Genomic DNA, 15,917 nt, shown 5'->3' on the forward strand with positions numbered 1-15,917 from the left:
GTGTGTATGGTGACTAAACGTTGTGCGTCGATGTGCAGGGCCGAGCAGCTCTACCAGAAAGTGATGTCTTTGTGGCACCAGCTCCACGTCAACATGAAGAGCGTGGTCTCCTGGCACTACCTCCTCAAAGACGTCCGCACCGTCTCCGAGTGGAACCTGGACACGGTGAGGCTCCTCAAACCTCGGGAGAACGTCGGCGTGTGTCTCCTCTCCCGCTCATCTCCACGACCTTGCCAGGTCCGCTGCCAATCCCCGTCGGAGCGCCAGCAAGTCCTGGATCACCTGGAGTCCCAGCTGGACGACTTTCTGTCCGACAGCCGAGAGAGCGCGCTGTTCACGCCGGCCGAGAGGCGGCAGCTGGAGGCGGACGTCCGGCAGGCGCAGCAGCACTGTCAGGACCTGCTGCGCAACATGGAGACAGGCGAGCACGCGCTCTAAGGCGCAGTCCGACGACCTTCATCGCAATGCTGACTGACCACTTGTGTGTCCTCTGTGTACAGAAGAGAAAGACGAGTCGGTCTCCCGCTCTTATCTGTCCGAGCTAAAGAACGTCACTTTGCGTCTAAACGAGGCCGAGCAGAGATTGATGAATGGCATTCAGACTCCGCCCCCGAGCGGCGACAACGCTGAGAGGATCGCTGAGCACGAGGTAAGTTTTCGTTTCATGGGGAATAACAGCAACATTAGTTGCTTTAAACTAGAAATGTCTGATAATGGCTTTTTTGCCGATATTGTCCAACTCTTAATTACCGATTCCGATATCCACTGATACTGATATAAACAGTCGTGGAGTTAACACTTTATTATGCCTAATTTTGTTGAGATGCCTCGCTGGATGCATTAAGTGAAGTGAATTAGTGAATTATATTTATATAGCGCTTTTTCTCAAGTGACTCAAAGCGCTTTACATAGTGAAACCCAATATCGAAGTTACATTTAAACCAGTGTGGGTGGCACTGGGAGTAGGTGGGTAAAGTGTCTTGCCCAAGGACACAACGGCAGTAACTAGGATGGCACAAGCGGGAATCGAACCTGCAACCCTCAAGTTGCTGGCACAGCCACTCTACCAACCGAGCTATGCTGTAACAAGGTTTTCCAAAATAAATCAACTCAAGTTATGGAAAAAAATGCCAACATGGCACTGCCATATTTAGTATTGAAGTCACAAAGTGCATTCATTTTTTTAACATGCCTCAAAACAGCAGTTTGGAATTCAGGACATGCTCTCCCTGAGAGAGCATGAGGAAGTTGAGGTGGTCGTGTATATTGTAGCGTCTCGGAAGAGTTAGTGCTGCAAGGGTTTCTGGGTATTTGTTCTGTTGTGTTACGGTGCGGATATTCTCCCAAAATTCGTTTGTCATTCTTGTTTGGCGTGGGTTCACAGTGTGGCGCATATTTGTAACAGTGTTAAAGTTGTTTATACGGCCACCCTCAGTGTGGCCTGTATGGCTGTTGACCAAGTATGCCTTACATTCACTTGTGTGTGTGAAAAGCCGTAAATAGTATGTGATTAGGCTGGCACGCAAAGTTTTTATTGGCCTTCTGTACTTTTCCCTATGTCCATGTACCACTCCGTACAGCGGTGTTTTAAAAAGTCATAAATTTTACTTTTTGAAACCGATACCAATAATTTCCGATATTATATTTTACAGCATTTATCAGCCGATATCTCTACTTTAAACTATTATATATGTATATACATAATGTGTGTGTGTGTGTGTGTGTATATATATGTGTATATATATTTGTGTGTGTATATATATATTCATATATATATATATATATATATATATATATATATATATATATGTATATATATTGTATATATTTGTGTGTGTGTATATATTTATATATATATTTATATAAAAAGACAGTATGACATACATCCGTAAACGTGAATGCATATGGAAAAGTGCAATATATTTATCTGCACAGTAAATCTTTTTATATCCGCACCTTCTTTTGTAAATGCAAACACTCTGCACCTTATTGCTCTTTTATCCTGCACTACAACGAGCTAATGCAACAAAATGTTGTTCTTATCTGTACTGTAAAGTTCAAATTTGTGTGGTAATTAAGGAAGTCTAAGTCTCTAAGAGTGGAGCTTGCAATTACGCTTAAATGTTAGCATGTGTCAAGTACCGAGATAGGACTCCTGTACAACGGGAAACGTGGCTAAAAAGTTAGCATGCTGATAATGGTTGCATGCTAACAGTTAGCTTATGTCAAATACCAAAGTATATGACTCTCTGGTAAACGATTGCAAAAATAGCAAAAATAATAATAATTTACATGCTAACCATAAGCATATGTTAAGTACCAAGTTACAGTATAAGACCAGGGAAAAGGGTTGTAAAACTAGCAACAAAAAATTTTAGCACTCTAATAACGCACAGCATAAAACGTTTGGTGGACAAAATGAAACAATAAAGGAGGGGCATAAAACACGTATTTATGTGGCAACGTCAGAGAAAGTTGTACGTGTAAACAAACTATGAATTAATTTACGTGGACCCCGACTTAAACAAGTTGAAAAACTTATTCGGGTGTTACCATTTAGTGGTCAATTGTATGGAATATGTACTGTACTGTGCAATCTACTAATAAAAGTTTCAATCAATCAATCAAATTCAAGGGCTGCCGAAATTAGGACAAAACGGCGCTCGCCAAATACTCTCATTAGTGAAGTATGTTTAATATTAATTAGGAAGGTTTGTGTCATGTTTTTCCTCTTACAGAAACCATATTAAAACAAAGAAACATATTTTTGTTCTCCATCTTTTTCCATTTTCAACATTTTTGAAAAAGCTCCAGGGAGCCACGAGGCGCTAAAGAACCGCAGTTTGCCGACCTCCGTTTTAGACTTATGATTTCAAAGTTACCCATAAAATGTAAATTGTAAAAATGACAATGATTTTGCCTGCTCAGTTGCAGAACTGAACTTCCAGTTACAGTAAAAGCAACATCTTTAGATTTTATGGTTTGGAAAAATGTCAGCCCAGTCACCAGAATTTTACCTTGAAAAAACACTGTTACCGTATTTCCAATTTACAGTAATATGCTGTAGAACAATTGTATTTTTACGATAGAATTTAGGCAACTGAGCTGCCAGTTTTTTCAACCTTAACATCTTAAAAAAAAATTATAATTTTATTTAATTTTTTTTACAGTGCATGAGAAAAAAATTAATAATTCAACCGTAACATCTCAAGATTTTTTTATATATATATTTTTTTAACAGTGCATGGGACGAAATGTAATAATGGCAAATACTATAAAAATGGGAGCCATTACCTCCCTGCTTGGCACTCAGCATCAAGGGTTGGAATTGGGGATTAAATCACCAAAATTGATTCCTGGGCGCAGCCACCGCTGCTGCTCACTGCTCCCCTCACCTCCCAGGGGGTGAACAAGGGTGATGGGTCAAATGCAGAGAATAATTTCGCCACACCTAGTGTGTGTGCGACAATCATTGGTACTTTAACTTTATAGGCAACTACATTAATATTCAATTATTATTCACTTATACAAGCAGACAACATAACAAGGTGTACGGTTGCAAAATGTTACTATTATGAATTACTACTATTAAGATTTTTTTTGTTTTGGTCTACATAACTTGTCAGAATAACCGGAGCCCTTTAACTCCCAGACGCTGCACTCTGAGCTGGACGGCCTTCGCTCCAGTTTGGGCGGCGTGTCTGGCCGCTGCGTCGCTTTCTTCGAGGAGAAGCCGACGTCCTCCAGCGCCCCCGCCCTGCGCTCGGAGCTCAACCAGGCGGTGGAGAAGATGGACAAGCTTCACTGTCTCTCCTCCGTCTTCTTGGAAAAGTGAGTGTGGTTGTGCCGCTCGGCTAAACGGGGACTGATTGCCTTCACTTTGAACCTCACAAGGTTAAAAACGGTGGACGTCCTGATTCGCTGCCTGGAGGACGCGGAGAGTCAGGTGAGCAAGTACGAGACCAGACTGAGCGAGGAGGACATCGTCCCTGCGGACACGACGGCCATTCAGACCCTCAGAGAACAACTAGGGGTAAGTAAGAATGGGTGCCGAATCCGGTACCTTTTTTTTTTTTTTTAGCACAGACCAAATCCCACCAGTCCTCCTAGGGACCGATTCACTTAAAATCCTGCGGTGCCATCTTAAGGTTCCTGATTACGCCCAACTGCCGACTCTTTGCACTTGGGCACTTGACGATCACTCCAGAAGCACTGAGAGCAGAATTACTTCTAGGTAGAGATGTCAAATAATGGCTTTTTTGCCGATATTTGAGTTGAGTTGAGTTTGAGTTTATTTCGAACATGCAAGCATACAACATGCTACATCACAATTTCCAGTTTCTCTTTTCATTATGTTCGAAAAGGAGTAGAAAGAAGCAGAGCTTCTACTGTCCAACTTTTAATTACCGATTCCGATATCAATCGATACCGATACATACAGTCATGGAATGAACACATTATTATGCCTAATTTCTGTTGTGATGCCCCGCTGGATGCATTAAACCGTGTTTATATTTTCTGCCATTTAAAGGGGAACATTATCACAATTTCAGAAGGGTTAAAACCAATAAAAAACAGTTCCCAGTGGCTTATTTTATTTTTCGAAGTTTTTTTCACAATTTTACCCATCATGGAATATCCCGAAAATAGGCTTTAAAGTGCCTGATTTTCGCTATCTGTGAAGCTACCGTCCATTTTCCTGTGACGTCATCTAGTGATGCCAATACAAACAACATGGCGGATAGCACAGCAAGATATAGCGACATTAACTCGGATTCGGACTCGGATTTCAGCGGCTTAAGCGATTCAATAGATTACGCATGTATTGAAACGGATGGTTGGAGTATGGAGGCAGATAGGGAAAACGAAATTGAAGAAAAAACTGAAGCTATTGAGCGAATAGCTATTGAAGCTATTCGGCGATCGCCTTCCAACTAACGATTGCATCTTTTGACTAGACCACTGGATCAACTTAAATCCGTCGATTGGTAAGTGTTTGTTTGTAATTAAATGTGGGTGGAGGGAAAGGCTGGATGCAAATGTAGCTACAAATGTACATACAGCTAGCCTAAATAGCATGTTAGCATCGATTAGCTGGCAGTCATGCCGCGACCAAAAATGTCTGATTAGCACATAAGTCAATAACATTAACAAAACTAATTTTTGTGATTTTGGCTTCACGGTGGCAGAGGGGTTAGTGCGTCTGCCTCACAATACGAAGGTCCTGCAGTCCTGGGCTCAATTCCAGGCTGAGGATCTTTCTGTGTGGAGTTTGCATGTTCTCCCCGTGAATGCGTGGGTTCCCTCCGGGTACTCTGGCTTCCTCCCACTTCCAAAGACATGCACCTGGGGATAGGTTGATTGGCAACACTAAATTGGCCCTAGTGTGTGAATGTTGTCTGTCTATTTTGTGTTGGCCCTGTGATGAGGTGGCGACTTGTCCAGGGTGTACCCCGCCTTCCGCCCGATTGTAGCTGAGATAGGCGCCAGCGCCCCCCGCGACCCGTAAGGGAATAAGCGGTAGAAAATGGATGGATGGATGGATGGATTTTTGTGATTTCGTTGACTTTATCGTAGGAAATGCATCTGCTTTGAGTGTCGCAGGATATTCACACGTTTCTATGTGCCATCTGTCATAGCATCGCCGGTAAAATGTGCAGACCAAACGAGGGACTTTCGCATATTTTGCCACCGGTGCTACTTAAATCCGTCGATTGCTATGTGTTTGTTTGGCATTAAATGTGGGTGGAGGGAAAGGCTGGATGCAAATATAGCTACAAATATGTACATACAGCTAGCCTAAATAGCATGTTAGCATCGATTAGCATGCCGTGCTAATCGATGCACACTCCACGTAAATCAACTTGAATCCGTCCCTGATCGTGTTGTTACACCCTCCGACATCACACCGACGAGGCATGATGTCTCCAAGGTACAGAAAACAGTCGAAAAAACGGAAAATAACAGAGCTGATTTGACTCGTTTGTAATGTGTTTGAGAAAATGACGGATTGATTACCTATGTTGTGACGTCATCGCTCCGAGATCGAATATTAAAAAGGCGTTTAATTTGCCAAAATTCACCCATTTAGAGTTCGGAAATCGGTTAAAAAAATATATGGTCTTTTTTCTGCAACATCAAGGTATATATTGACGCTTACATAGGTCTGGTGATAATGTTCCCCTTTAACGTCTTGAACTTACAGCTGTAAATGAGACTCAGAACGAGATAACAAAACAAGATTTAACAACTGGACAGCAGTTATCATAATCAGCTAACTTTTAATGTTCCATTAAAAATGAGATTTTATCATCAAAAACAAAATTAAGACACAAAATTATACAAATTTGATACCGTTGAGTACTGGTATTGGAACATGTTAGATTTGTTGCAGACTCCAAATGGTCCAAAAACTTTGAATGCTTGTTAAGTTAAAGTCGCAATGATAGTCACACACACTAGGTGTGGTGCATTTGGTCACTCCCCTTGATGTTGAGTGCCAAGCAGGGAGGTTGTTTGTGTATACGTGTCCTGTGATTGGCTGGTGACCACTCCAGGGTGCCCAGAAGTCAGCTGGGACAAGCTCCAGCTCACCTACTGAGAACCAGCGCCGTAGAAAGTGGAAGATTGGGTCGCCCGATAACCCTGACTCTCCATCGTCCTCCTAGAGGTGGCAGTCTGAGCTCGGCGAGCACGATGGCGTTTTCCAGTCTCTGGAGTCGGATGTGCTCAGAGCCAAAGAGGCGGGGTCTCAGCTCGGCAAGCTGCATCCGGACCGCAGCCCGGAACTGGAACGATACCAGGAGCGAGCCAATCAGGCGGCTGAGAGGTGGAACAGAGTTAAGAGGCAGATAGAAACAAGGTGGGTATCACTGCCACAACATTAGGTACACCTGCATTTTCCCGTCCGGTCTTCTAGGGAAAAATGAAAGAAGATTAAATTTTAAAAATATATATACATTTTAAGACTAAAAAGTTATATCCATACAGTTTATGTATACATCTCAATTAAATAAGATATGGTATAATTTGTATTTGATTTCAGTAGGTTTTTACAGTTGAATTGCTGATTAGAATAGATTACAATAGCCTTTAATATATTTGCACTGGAGGTGTATTGAAATTTGAGGGAGCCCCTGTAAAAACTACAAAGCACCACCAAGATACAGTAGACATATTGACAAAAAAAAGATATTTTTTTACACAAAATTTAAATTTTGGGGTTGTTTATTTACCAAATTTGCTAAATTTTCCACCAAAAATTATTTTTCTTAGTGGAATATTTGATGTGAAGTAATGGGAACATTGGATAGGTCAATAATTCATAATAACATTGATTTGGATTCATCAGGAGATTCTAAAATCTCCTGATGAATGAGGGAACCCCTCATGAAACAGTTCTGTAGAGATGAAGTAGTCTTGTGATTTTTCCCACACCTACATATTGCGCTCTACCACGGTATCGAGCACTATTCTCTGGATAATCCAATCAAGATATATATATATATATAAATATATATATATATATTTATATATATATATATACATACACACACACACACATATATATACACATATATACAGCCCGGCCAAATTGTTCTAACCCAATGCGGCCCCCGAGTCAAAAAGTTTGGGGACCCCTGTCCTACACACTGCAATTTTATAAAACAAAAACTTGTGGAAAAAAAACTACCTGGTAAAATTGCAGACCGCTAACCTGTTTTGGGCCCCTAGGTGTGCACAAGGTTTAATAAAGACACTGTTAAATGGCCCTTCCGACAATATCTGACTTAGTCTTATACTGTTGATTCAGGCGAACAGAACTGGACTCTGTGGGCTCGGTCCTGCAGCAGTACAGAGACGGTCACTCCTCTCTCATCAAGTGGATCGAGGAGACGACGGAGCGCCAGGAGAACACACAACCGGATCAGACGGACAGCAAAGCGCTGTCCGAGCAACTGGCCCAGCAGACGGTGAGTCAAAACCGTTGAACTGGGAGAAGGAATTCTCACAATACCAATTTTAAAAACCAACACCAGGCTTTGGTGGCCGAGATTGAAGAGAACCAGACCAAACTGGACGAGTGCCAGACTCACTCCAAACAGTACTGCACCTCAGTCAAGGTAGGTGTCCGCCTCGCGTGCAAAGTCAGAGCCAACACACGTATCATGCTCGCCACGGTCCAACCGTCGCCTCTTTGCAGGACTACGAGCTGCAGCTGATGACTTACAGAGCCTTCGTGGAGTCCACGCACAAGTCGGCGGTGAAGAGGAGAAGGATGCACTCTTCCTCTGACGCCATCACTCAGGAGGTGAGAGTCCCGATTGAAGTGTATTAGTTCAAGTCCCCTTCCATTGTAACCGTGCGTTAACGACTACAGTTCATGGACCTGCGCACACGCTACACGGCGTTGGTCACCTTGACGACGCAACACGTGAAATACATCAGTGATGCCCTGAGAAGACTGGAAGAAGAAGAGGTGAGAGGATGTTCACTGTCATCAGACATAACTTCAATATAACTGCAGACACACCTTTCCTCCAAGGCCAAACTTTGAACTTTTCTTTACATTTAATAAAAATGGGCTCCTACACGATCTCTTCATCAGTGTAGTGATAACCAACAATCTCTGTTTTACCCGTCCACACATAAACAGTTGAGTTTCGCATCATAGCTAATAAAGCAAATTAAAAGACAACTTTCTTTATCTGTGTATTGCGGCAGATCGACGCTTTGTTTTGTTTTTTTCATTTTATTTTTATTGACATCTAGCATCAGACATTCCTATCCATTACATCATATTCACATACATCATATATCTGTTGTCTGCCCTAAATGTCAAAATATTTTTTGTTTGTATCCCAACTATACCACCCCCCCACCCCCCAGAAAAAGAAAGAAACAGCAAAAAACAAAGTAGTATCTACAAATACATCAATTAAATAAACACAAAATAAATGATACATTATTAATAATAATAATATTCAGAAATAAAATACAAAATATAAATGTGTATATATGTATATATATATATATATATGTATATATATTTATGTATGTATTTATTTACATATACATACACATATATACATACAGGGAGTAATATAGGGAGTAATTTTTTTTTAAATGTATTTTTTTTTAAGCAGTACGATTACCAATTCCAAATATTAAAGGCAGGCTTATGGGGTTTGACGTAATTCACCCAGTTTTCCCAGTATGAAGTAAATTTCCATCCATCCGTTTCCTACCGCATGTCCTTATAATAATAAAGGCAGTTATCTTCTCCATTTTACATATGTCCATTGTGATTTCCATTCATTGCTTCAACGTTGGGCTCTCCTGGGATATCCATTTCCTAATAATGGTCTTAAAAGCAAATTAAAAAGACGACTTTATTCATCTGTGTATTGCTGCAGATCGACTAGAGTCCTGCGGGAAACACTTTGACCCAAATTTATTCTCCTTAGTGCAGGCCTGGGCAATTATTTTGACTCGGGGGGCCACATTTAGAGAAAAAAATGTGCCTGGAGGGCCGGTATATCTATTTTTAGGAACACTAATACAAAACCTCACAATGATGTCTGATTGAATGCTAAAAATGTTATGACAGAACCGCCTTAAAAAAATTCTATGAAGGATAAAACACTGAATATTGACAAAATATGAACGTTATACCCCTTTCGATCGACACATTTTACAATCAATTGAAATGCAACAAACAGTAAAACATGAACGCAAAGGGTAGACAACAAACCCGCCTACAATCTGATATATCTGAGATTTGCTGAATTTCCCCCAGGGATCAATACAATACTTTGTATTATATTCTATATATCACTAAGCTTTAGAACTTTGTTGTGAATATCTCCTTCCGCGTCTGTGGAAACGCTCCCCGCCCACACTGCTTGGTGCCTCGTCTGAGCTGCTGTGACGTAGATTACCATAGTAACTAATTTTATGACCATAGTAACTAATTAGATTACCATAGTAACTACAAACCCCGTTTTCATATGAGTTGGGAAATTGTGTTAGATGTAAATATAAACGGAATACAATGATTTGCAAATCCTTTTCAACCCATATTCAGTTAAATGCACTACAAAGACAAGATATTTAATGTTCAAACTCATAAACTTTATTTTTTTTTGCAAATAATAATCAACATAGAATTTCATGGCTGCAACACGTGCCAAAGTAGTTGGGAAAGGGCATGTTCACCACTGTGTTACATCACCTTTTCTTTTAACAACACTCAATAAACGTTTGGGGACTGAGGAAACTAATTGTTGAAGCTTTGGAACTGGAATTCTTTCCCATTCTTGTTTTATGTAGAGCTTCAGTCGTTCAACAGTCGGGGGTCTCCGCTGTCGTATTTTACGCTTCATAATGCGCCACAGATTTACGATGGGAGACAGGTCTGGACTGCAGGAGGGCCAGGAAAGTACCCGCACTCTTTTACTACAAAGCCATGCTGTTGTAACACGTGGTTTGGCATTGTCTTGCTGAAATAAGCTGGGGCGTCCATGATAACGTTGCTTGGATGACAACATATGTTGCTCCAAAACCTGTATGGACCTTTCAGCATTAATGGTGCCTTCACAGATGTGTAAGTTACACATGCCTTTGGCACTAATACACCCCCATACCATCACAGATGCTGGCTTTTGAACTTTGCGCCTATAACAATCCGGAAGGTTATTTTCCTCTTTGTTCTGGAGGACACCACGTCCTCTGTTTCCAAATATAATTTGAAATGTGGTCTCTTCAGACCACAGAACACTTTTCCACTTTGCGTCAGTCCATCTCAGATGAGCTTGGGTCCAGCGAAGCCGGCGGCGTTTCAGGGTGTTGTTGATAAATGGGTTTGGCTTTGCATAATAGAGTTTTAACTTGCACTTACAGGTGTAGCGACCAACTGTTGTTACTGACTGGTTTTATGAAGTGTTCCTGAACCCATGTGGTGATATCCTTTACACACTTTTGATGCAGTACCGCCTGAGGGGTCAAAGGTCCGTAATATCATCGCTTATGTGCAGTGATTTCTCCAGATTCTCTGAACCTTTTGATTTTACGGACCGTAGATGGTAAAATCCCGAAATTCCTTGCAATAGCTCGTCGAGAAATGTTGTTCTAAAACTGTTCGACAATTTGCTTAGAAATTGTTGACCCTCGCCCCGTCCTTGTTTGTGAATTAGTTAGCATTTCATGGAAGCTGCTTTTATACCCAATCATAGCACCCAACTGTTCCCTATTAGCCTGCACACCTGTGGGATGTTCCATATAAGTGTTTGATGAGCATTCCTCAACTTTATCAGTATTTATTGCCACCTTTCCCAACTTCTTTGTCACGTGTTGCTGGCATCAAATTCTAAAGTTAATGATTATTTGCAAAAAAAAAAAGTTTTATCAGTTTGAACATCAAATATGTTGTTTTTGTGGCATATTCAACTGAATATGGGTTAAAAATGATTTGCAAATCATTGTATTCTGTCTTTATTTACATCTAACACAATTTCCCAACTCATATGGAAACGGGGTTTGTATATATCATGCAAAAGCGCAGATTCCAACCATTGAAATACTTTGTATAGTTGAAGACTTACGGTCATTAGAAAACATGAGTGCACAACATAATGGCAGCTACACTTTCCATCCTAAAGATCTAAAAAAAAGCATTTGGGAATGTCTGGCGGTCCAGATTGAAAAGCTCAACGGGCCGTCTGTGGCCCGCGGGCCTTAATTTGCCCAGGTCTGCCTTAGTGGATACGATCATATGGTCTGGTTTCTGTCCATGCAGAAAGAGGTGGAGGAGGAGAAGCAGGCCAGAGTTGGTCAGGTGTCAGACCTGTTGGGATGGGTCAAAGGTCTCCAAGGACGGACCGGCGGCCCCAGCGCTGAGTCCTCACTCGCAGCCCAGCAGGTAAGTGTTCATTCATACGCGCTGATGTGAACAGTCCCCGTCATGTGTGTGTTCTCCTCCTGAAGGCCATCAGCGAGCAGCTGGCTGCCAAGAAGGACGACGTGGCCGAAGCCATCAGGAGCACGCAGGTCTTCTTGCTCTCCAAACAGGCCAGCAAGTAAGTCCTCGTCTTTGTCACCTCGCTTCCCGGAATAGTCCACACTTTCAAACGACGATTCCTACTGTATTTTCCACCATCAGTCTGCAGAACGGAAGAATTAGCTGAAACAAATTGTGTCTCCATACACATTAGAGATGCGCGGATAGGCAATTATATCATCCGCATCACCAAAGTCGTCATCCACCCGCCGTCCACCCGAACCAACATTTTATCAGGACCGTACCCGACCGCCAACCGCCCGCTGAAATACATCAGAGGTTGTCTGCTTTTACCACTGACAGAGCTATTTTAGAGCCGCTAACGTTCCGGCAACATGTTGTGTGCAGCTTCCGCAATTACACGTTCAGGATTGAAAGGCATACTGGGTGATACGGAGTACACTGATGGTTGTAATATAAACAACTTTAACACTTACTAATATGCGCCACGCTGTGAAGCCACACCCAGCAAGATTGACAAACACATTTCGGGAGAACATCCTCACAGTAACACAACATAAACGCAACACAACAAATACTCATAATCCTTTGTATCCGTCACACTTCCTGAATATATTTTACACCCCTACGCCCCCAACCCCGCCCACCTTACCGATGCTAGCGGGGTTTATAAAATAGTCAGGAATTGTCATGGATGCAAAGGATTCTGGATATTTTTGGGTTGCGTTTATGTTGTGTTACTATGAGGATGTTCTCCCGAAACTTGTTTGTCGTTCTTAATTGGTGTGGCTTCACAGCATGGCGCATATTACTGAGAGTGTTAAAATTGTTGATATCAGAACCATTAGTGTACTCTGTGTCACCCAGTATGCCTTGCAGTCGTGTGCGTGTTACCGCGGAAGTCACACACAACATGTTGCTGGACTGACAAGCAGATCGTACATGTTGTAGAAGGCGACAAAGCCAATGGCTTCATAGCACGCACTAATATTTATTATCTGGGTGACTACCGGCAGTCATTCAGGAGAATAATATCGTCTCTTATTGTTTTCTTCGCTTTATGACACGGGTACTAAATGTCTCTTTGAATGGCAAAGGATACCGATCACAGAACCATGCATATCAAATATTTCCGGATGGTTCAACCGCTATCCGCCCGAATCTAATTAAAATCTATTTTTTCGTCATGTCAACCGCCCGACCCGCGGTTTATCCGCGAACTTCGCGGATGAGACCGCAAACCGCGCATCTCTAATACACATCCTCATCAATAATCCTCCTTTGGGGCAAATATGGTGCTGTGCCTGCCCCAAGTGGAGGAGTTCAAGTATCTAGGAGTCTTGTTCACGAGTAAGGGAAGAGTGGATCGTGAGATCGACAGGCGGATCGGTGTGGCGTCTTCAGTAATGCGGACGTTGTACCGATCCGTTGTGGTGAAGAAGGAGCTGAGCCGGAAGGCAAAGCTCTCAATTTACCGGTCAATCTACGTTCCCATCCTCACCTATGGTCATGTGCTTTGGGTCATGACCGAAAGGACAAGATCCAGGGGTACAAGCGGCCGAAATGAGTTTCCTCCGCCGTGTGGCGGGGCTCTCCCTTAGAGATAAGGTGAGAAGCTCTGCCATTCGAGAGGAACTCAAAGTAAAGCCGCTGCTGCTCCTCATGGAGAGGAGCCAGATGAGGTGGTTCGGGCATCTGGTCAGGATGCCACCCGAACGCCTCCCTAGGGAGGTGTTTAGGGCACGTCCAACCGGTAGGAGGTCATGGGGTAGACCCAGGACACGTTAGGAAGACTATGTCTCCCGGCTGGCCTGGGAACGCCTCCGGATCCCCCGGGAAGAGCTGGACGAAGTGGCTGGGGAGAGGGAAGTCTGGGCTTCCCTGCTTAGGCTGCTGCCCCCGCGACCCGACCTCGGATAAGCGGAAGAAGATGGATGGATGGATGGACAATTTTGAACATAAATGGTTCATGCATATTCAGATGAATTCTTAAAAATTACAATTAAAAAAAATAGTCTGGGTCCGGACAGTAAATATATATGTCTATGTATGTATGTATGTATGTATGTTATAGTTGTTTGAATGACTCTTACCATAATATGTTAGGTTAACATACCAGGCACCTTCTCAGTTGGTTATTTATGCTTCATATAACGTACACTTATTCAGCCTGTTGTTCATTATTCTTTATTTATTTTAAATTGCCTTTCAAATGTCTATTCTTGGTGTTGGATTTTGTCAAATAAATTTCCCCCAAAAATGCGACTTATACTCCAATGAAACTTATATATGTTTTTTTCCTTCTTTATTATCCATTTTTGGCCGGTGCGACTTATAATCCGAAAAATACGGTACTTCACCGTCCTCCCTCTTGTTCCGGTCCCGTAACCCCTGTCCCTGTGTGTGCCACCCGTCCAGGCTGTCCCCGGAGGAGCGCGCTGAGGTGGAAGCTCAGCTGGACCAGCTGACGTCAGCCTACAAGCAGATGTGCGACTCGTCCACGCAGCAGCTGCAGCAGCTGGAGCAACAGCTTGCCGATGAGGAGGAGAGAAAGGTGAGTTATAGTAGACCAAGACAGAAGGAGGGAGAAATGAAGAAATGTTGCGTGCGTGTGCATGCAGTTTGCTCACAATATTTTGAAAGATGAATTCACTCGGTTTAACAAGAAGAGCCTGTTCAGACGTGTGTCTTCACTAAAATGTCCTCCCGGACAACGTCTGACCACATCTCTGGCATGGAACACCTTCACGATGTTCATCAAACTCCGCACTCACGTCACTAACTCACCACCGCCATCATCGTTGCCATCGTCATTTTCATTATCATCACCAACCTGCTGGCCGCTGAGGTAATTAACACCAGGCCTTAATGCTACGCACACCCGCAGTGTCACATTGTGTCGACACTTTTTGACGGCCGTCTGCCTTTTCTGTGTGGCAATATGTTGCCATATTACCCTACCAACATCTTTATCAATGAGCAGCAGTTCATCCTCCGTATATTCAGCTTCAAAAATATAAGCTTGTCAGTCCCCATTCGTTCAAAAATAGTCGTCTTCTTTGTCAGCTACTAAGCTGCCCTGATTAGAAAACACTATTTTTTTTTCCGGAAGTAGGAACACACATTTGTTGCCGGAAGTCGGAACTGCGTTGCTATGGAAACAAAAAATGCGATGCTTAAAATGACCAAAATGTAGTAAATATTGTACACATTACATATTGTTATGAACATATCCGTTACTACATTATATACATATTTGCAGTGTTTATCAATCAATCAATCAATGTTTATTTATATAGCCCCAAATCACAAATGTCTCAAAGGACTGCACAAATCATTACGACTACAACATCCTCGGAAGAACCCACAAAAGGGCAAGGAAAACTCACACCCAGTGGGCAGGGAGAATTCACATTCAGTGGGACGCCAGTGACAATGCTGACTATGAGAAACCTTGGAGAGGACCTCAGATGTGGGCAACCCCCCCCCTCTAGGGGACCGAAAGCAATGGATGTCGAGCGGGTCCAACATGATACTGTGAAAGTTCAATCCATAGTGGCTCCAAGACAGCAGTGAGAGTCCCGTCCACAGGAAACCATCTCAAGCGGATCAGCAGCGTAGAGATGTCCCCAACCGATACAGGCGAGCGGTCCATCCTGGGTCCCGACGAGCGGTCCATCCTGGGTCTCGACTCTGGACAGTCAGTACTTCATCCATGGTCATCGGACCGGACCCCCTCCACAAGGGAGGGGGGGACATAGGAGAAAGAAAAGAAGCGGCAGATCAACTGGTCTAAAAAGGAGGTCTATTTAAAGGCTAGAGTATACAGATGAGTTTTAAGATGAGACTTAAATGCTTCTACTGAGGTAGCATCTCGAACTGTTACCGGGAGGGCATT

The 15,917-nt window shown here is 42.8% G+C and overlaps 1 protein-coding gene across 24 annotated transcripts in view; it reads left to right on the top strand.

The window, feature by feature from the left end:
- Nucleotides 1–15,917, top strand: part of macf1a (microtubule actin crosslinking factor 1a) — a 441,796-nt gene that overhangs the window by 250,166 nt on the left and 175,713 nt on the right. For all 24 annotated transcript variants that reach the window (XM_061897243.1, XM_061897250.1, XM_061897255.1 and 21 more), the window contains 13 exons: nucleotides 39–165; nucleotides 238–421; nucleotides 501–649; nucleotides 3,653–3,831; nucleotides 3,895–4,033; nucleotides 6,669–6,862; nucleotides 7,814–7,973; nucleotides 8,040–8,123; nucleotides 8,204–8,311; nucleotides 8,381–8,479; nucleotides 11,798–11,920; nucleotides 11,986–12,077; nucleotides 14,438–14,573. In XM_061897243.1, the coding sequence (XP_061753227.1) occupies nucleotides 39–165; nucleotides 238–421; nucleotides 501–649; nucleotides 3,653–3,831; nucleotides 3,895–4,033; nucleotides 6,669–6,862; nucleotides 7,814–7,973; nucleotides 8,040–8,123; nucleotides 8,204–8,311; nucleotides 8,381–8,479; nucleotides 11,798–11,920; nucleotides 11,986–12,077; nucleotides 14,438–14,573 (1,774 nt within the window). The remainder of the gene's footprint in view (nucleotides 1–38; nucleotides 166–237; nucleotides 422–500; nucleotides 650–3,652; nucleotides 3,832–3,894; nucleotides 4,034–6,668; nucleotides 6,863–7,813; nucleotides 7,974–8,039; nucleotides 8,124–8,203; nucleotides 8,312–8,380; nucleotides 8,480–11,797; nucleotides 11,921–11,985; nucleotides 12,078–14,437; nucleotides 14,574–15,917) is intronic.

This window comes from Nerophis ophidion, linkage group LG04 (assembly GCF_033978795.1).
Source record: "Nerophis ophidion isolate RoL-2023_Sa linkage group LG04, RoL_Noph_v1.0, whole genome shotgun sequence".
Taxonomy (NCBI): domain Eukaryota; kingdom Metazoa; phylum Chordata; class Actinopteri; order Syngnathiformes; family Syngnathidae; genus Nerophis; species Nerophis ophidion.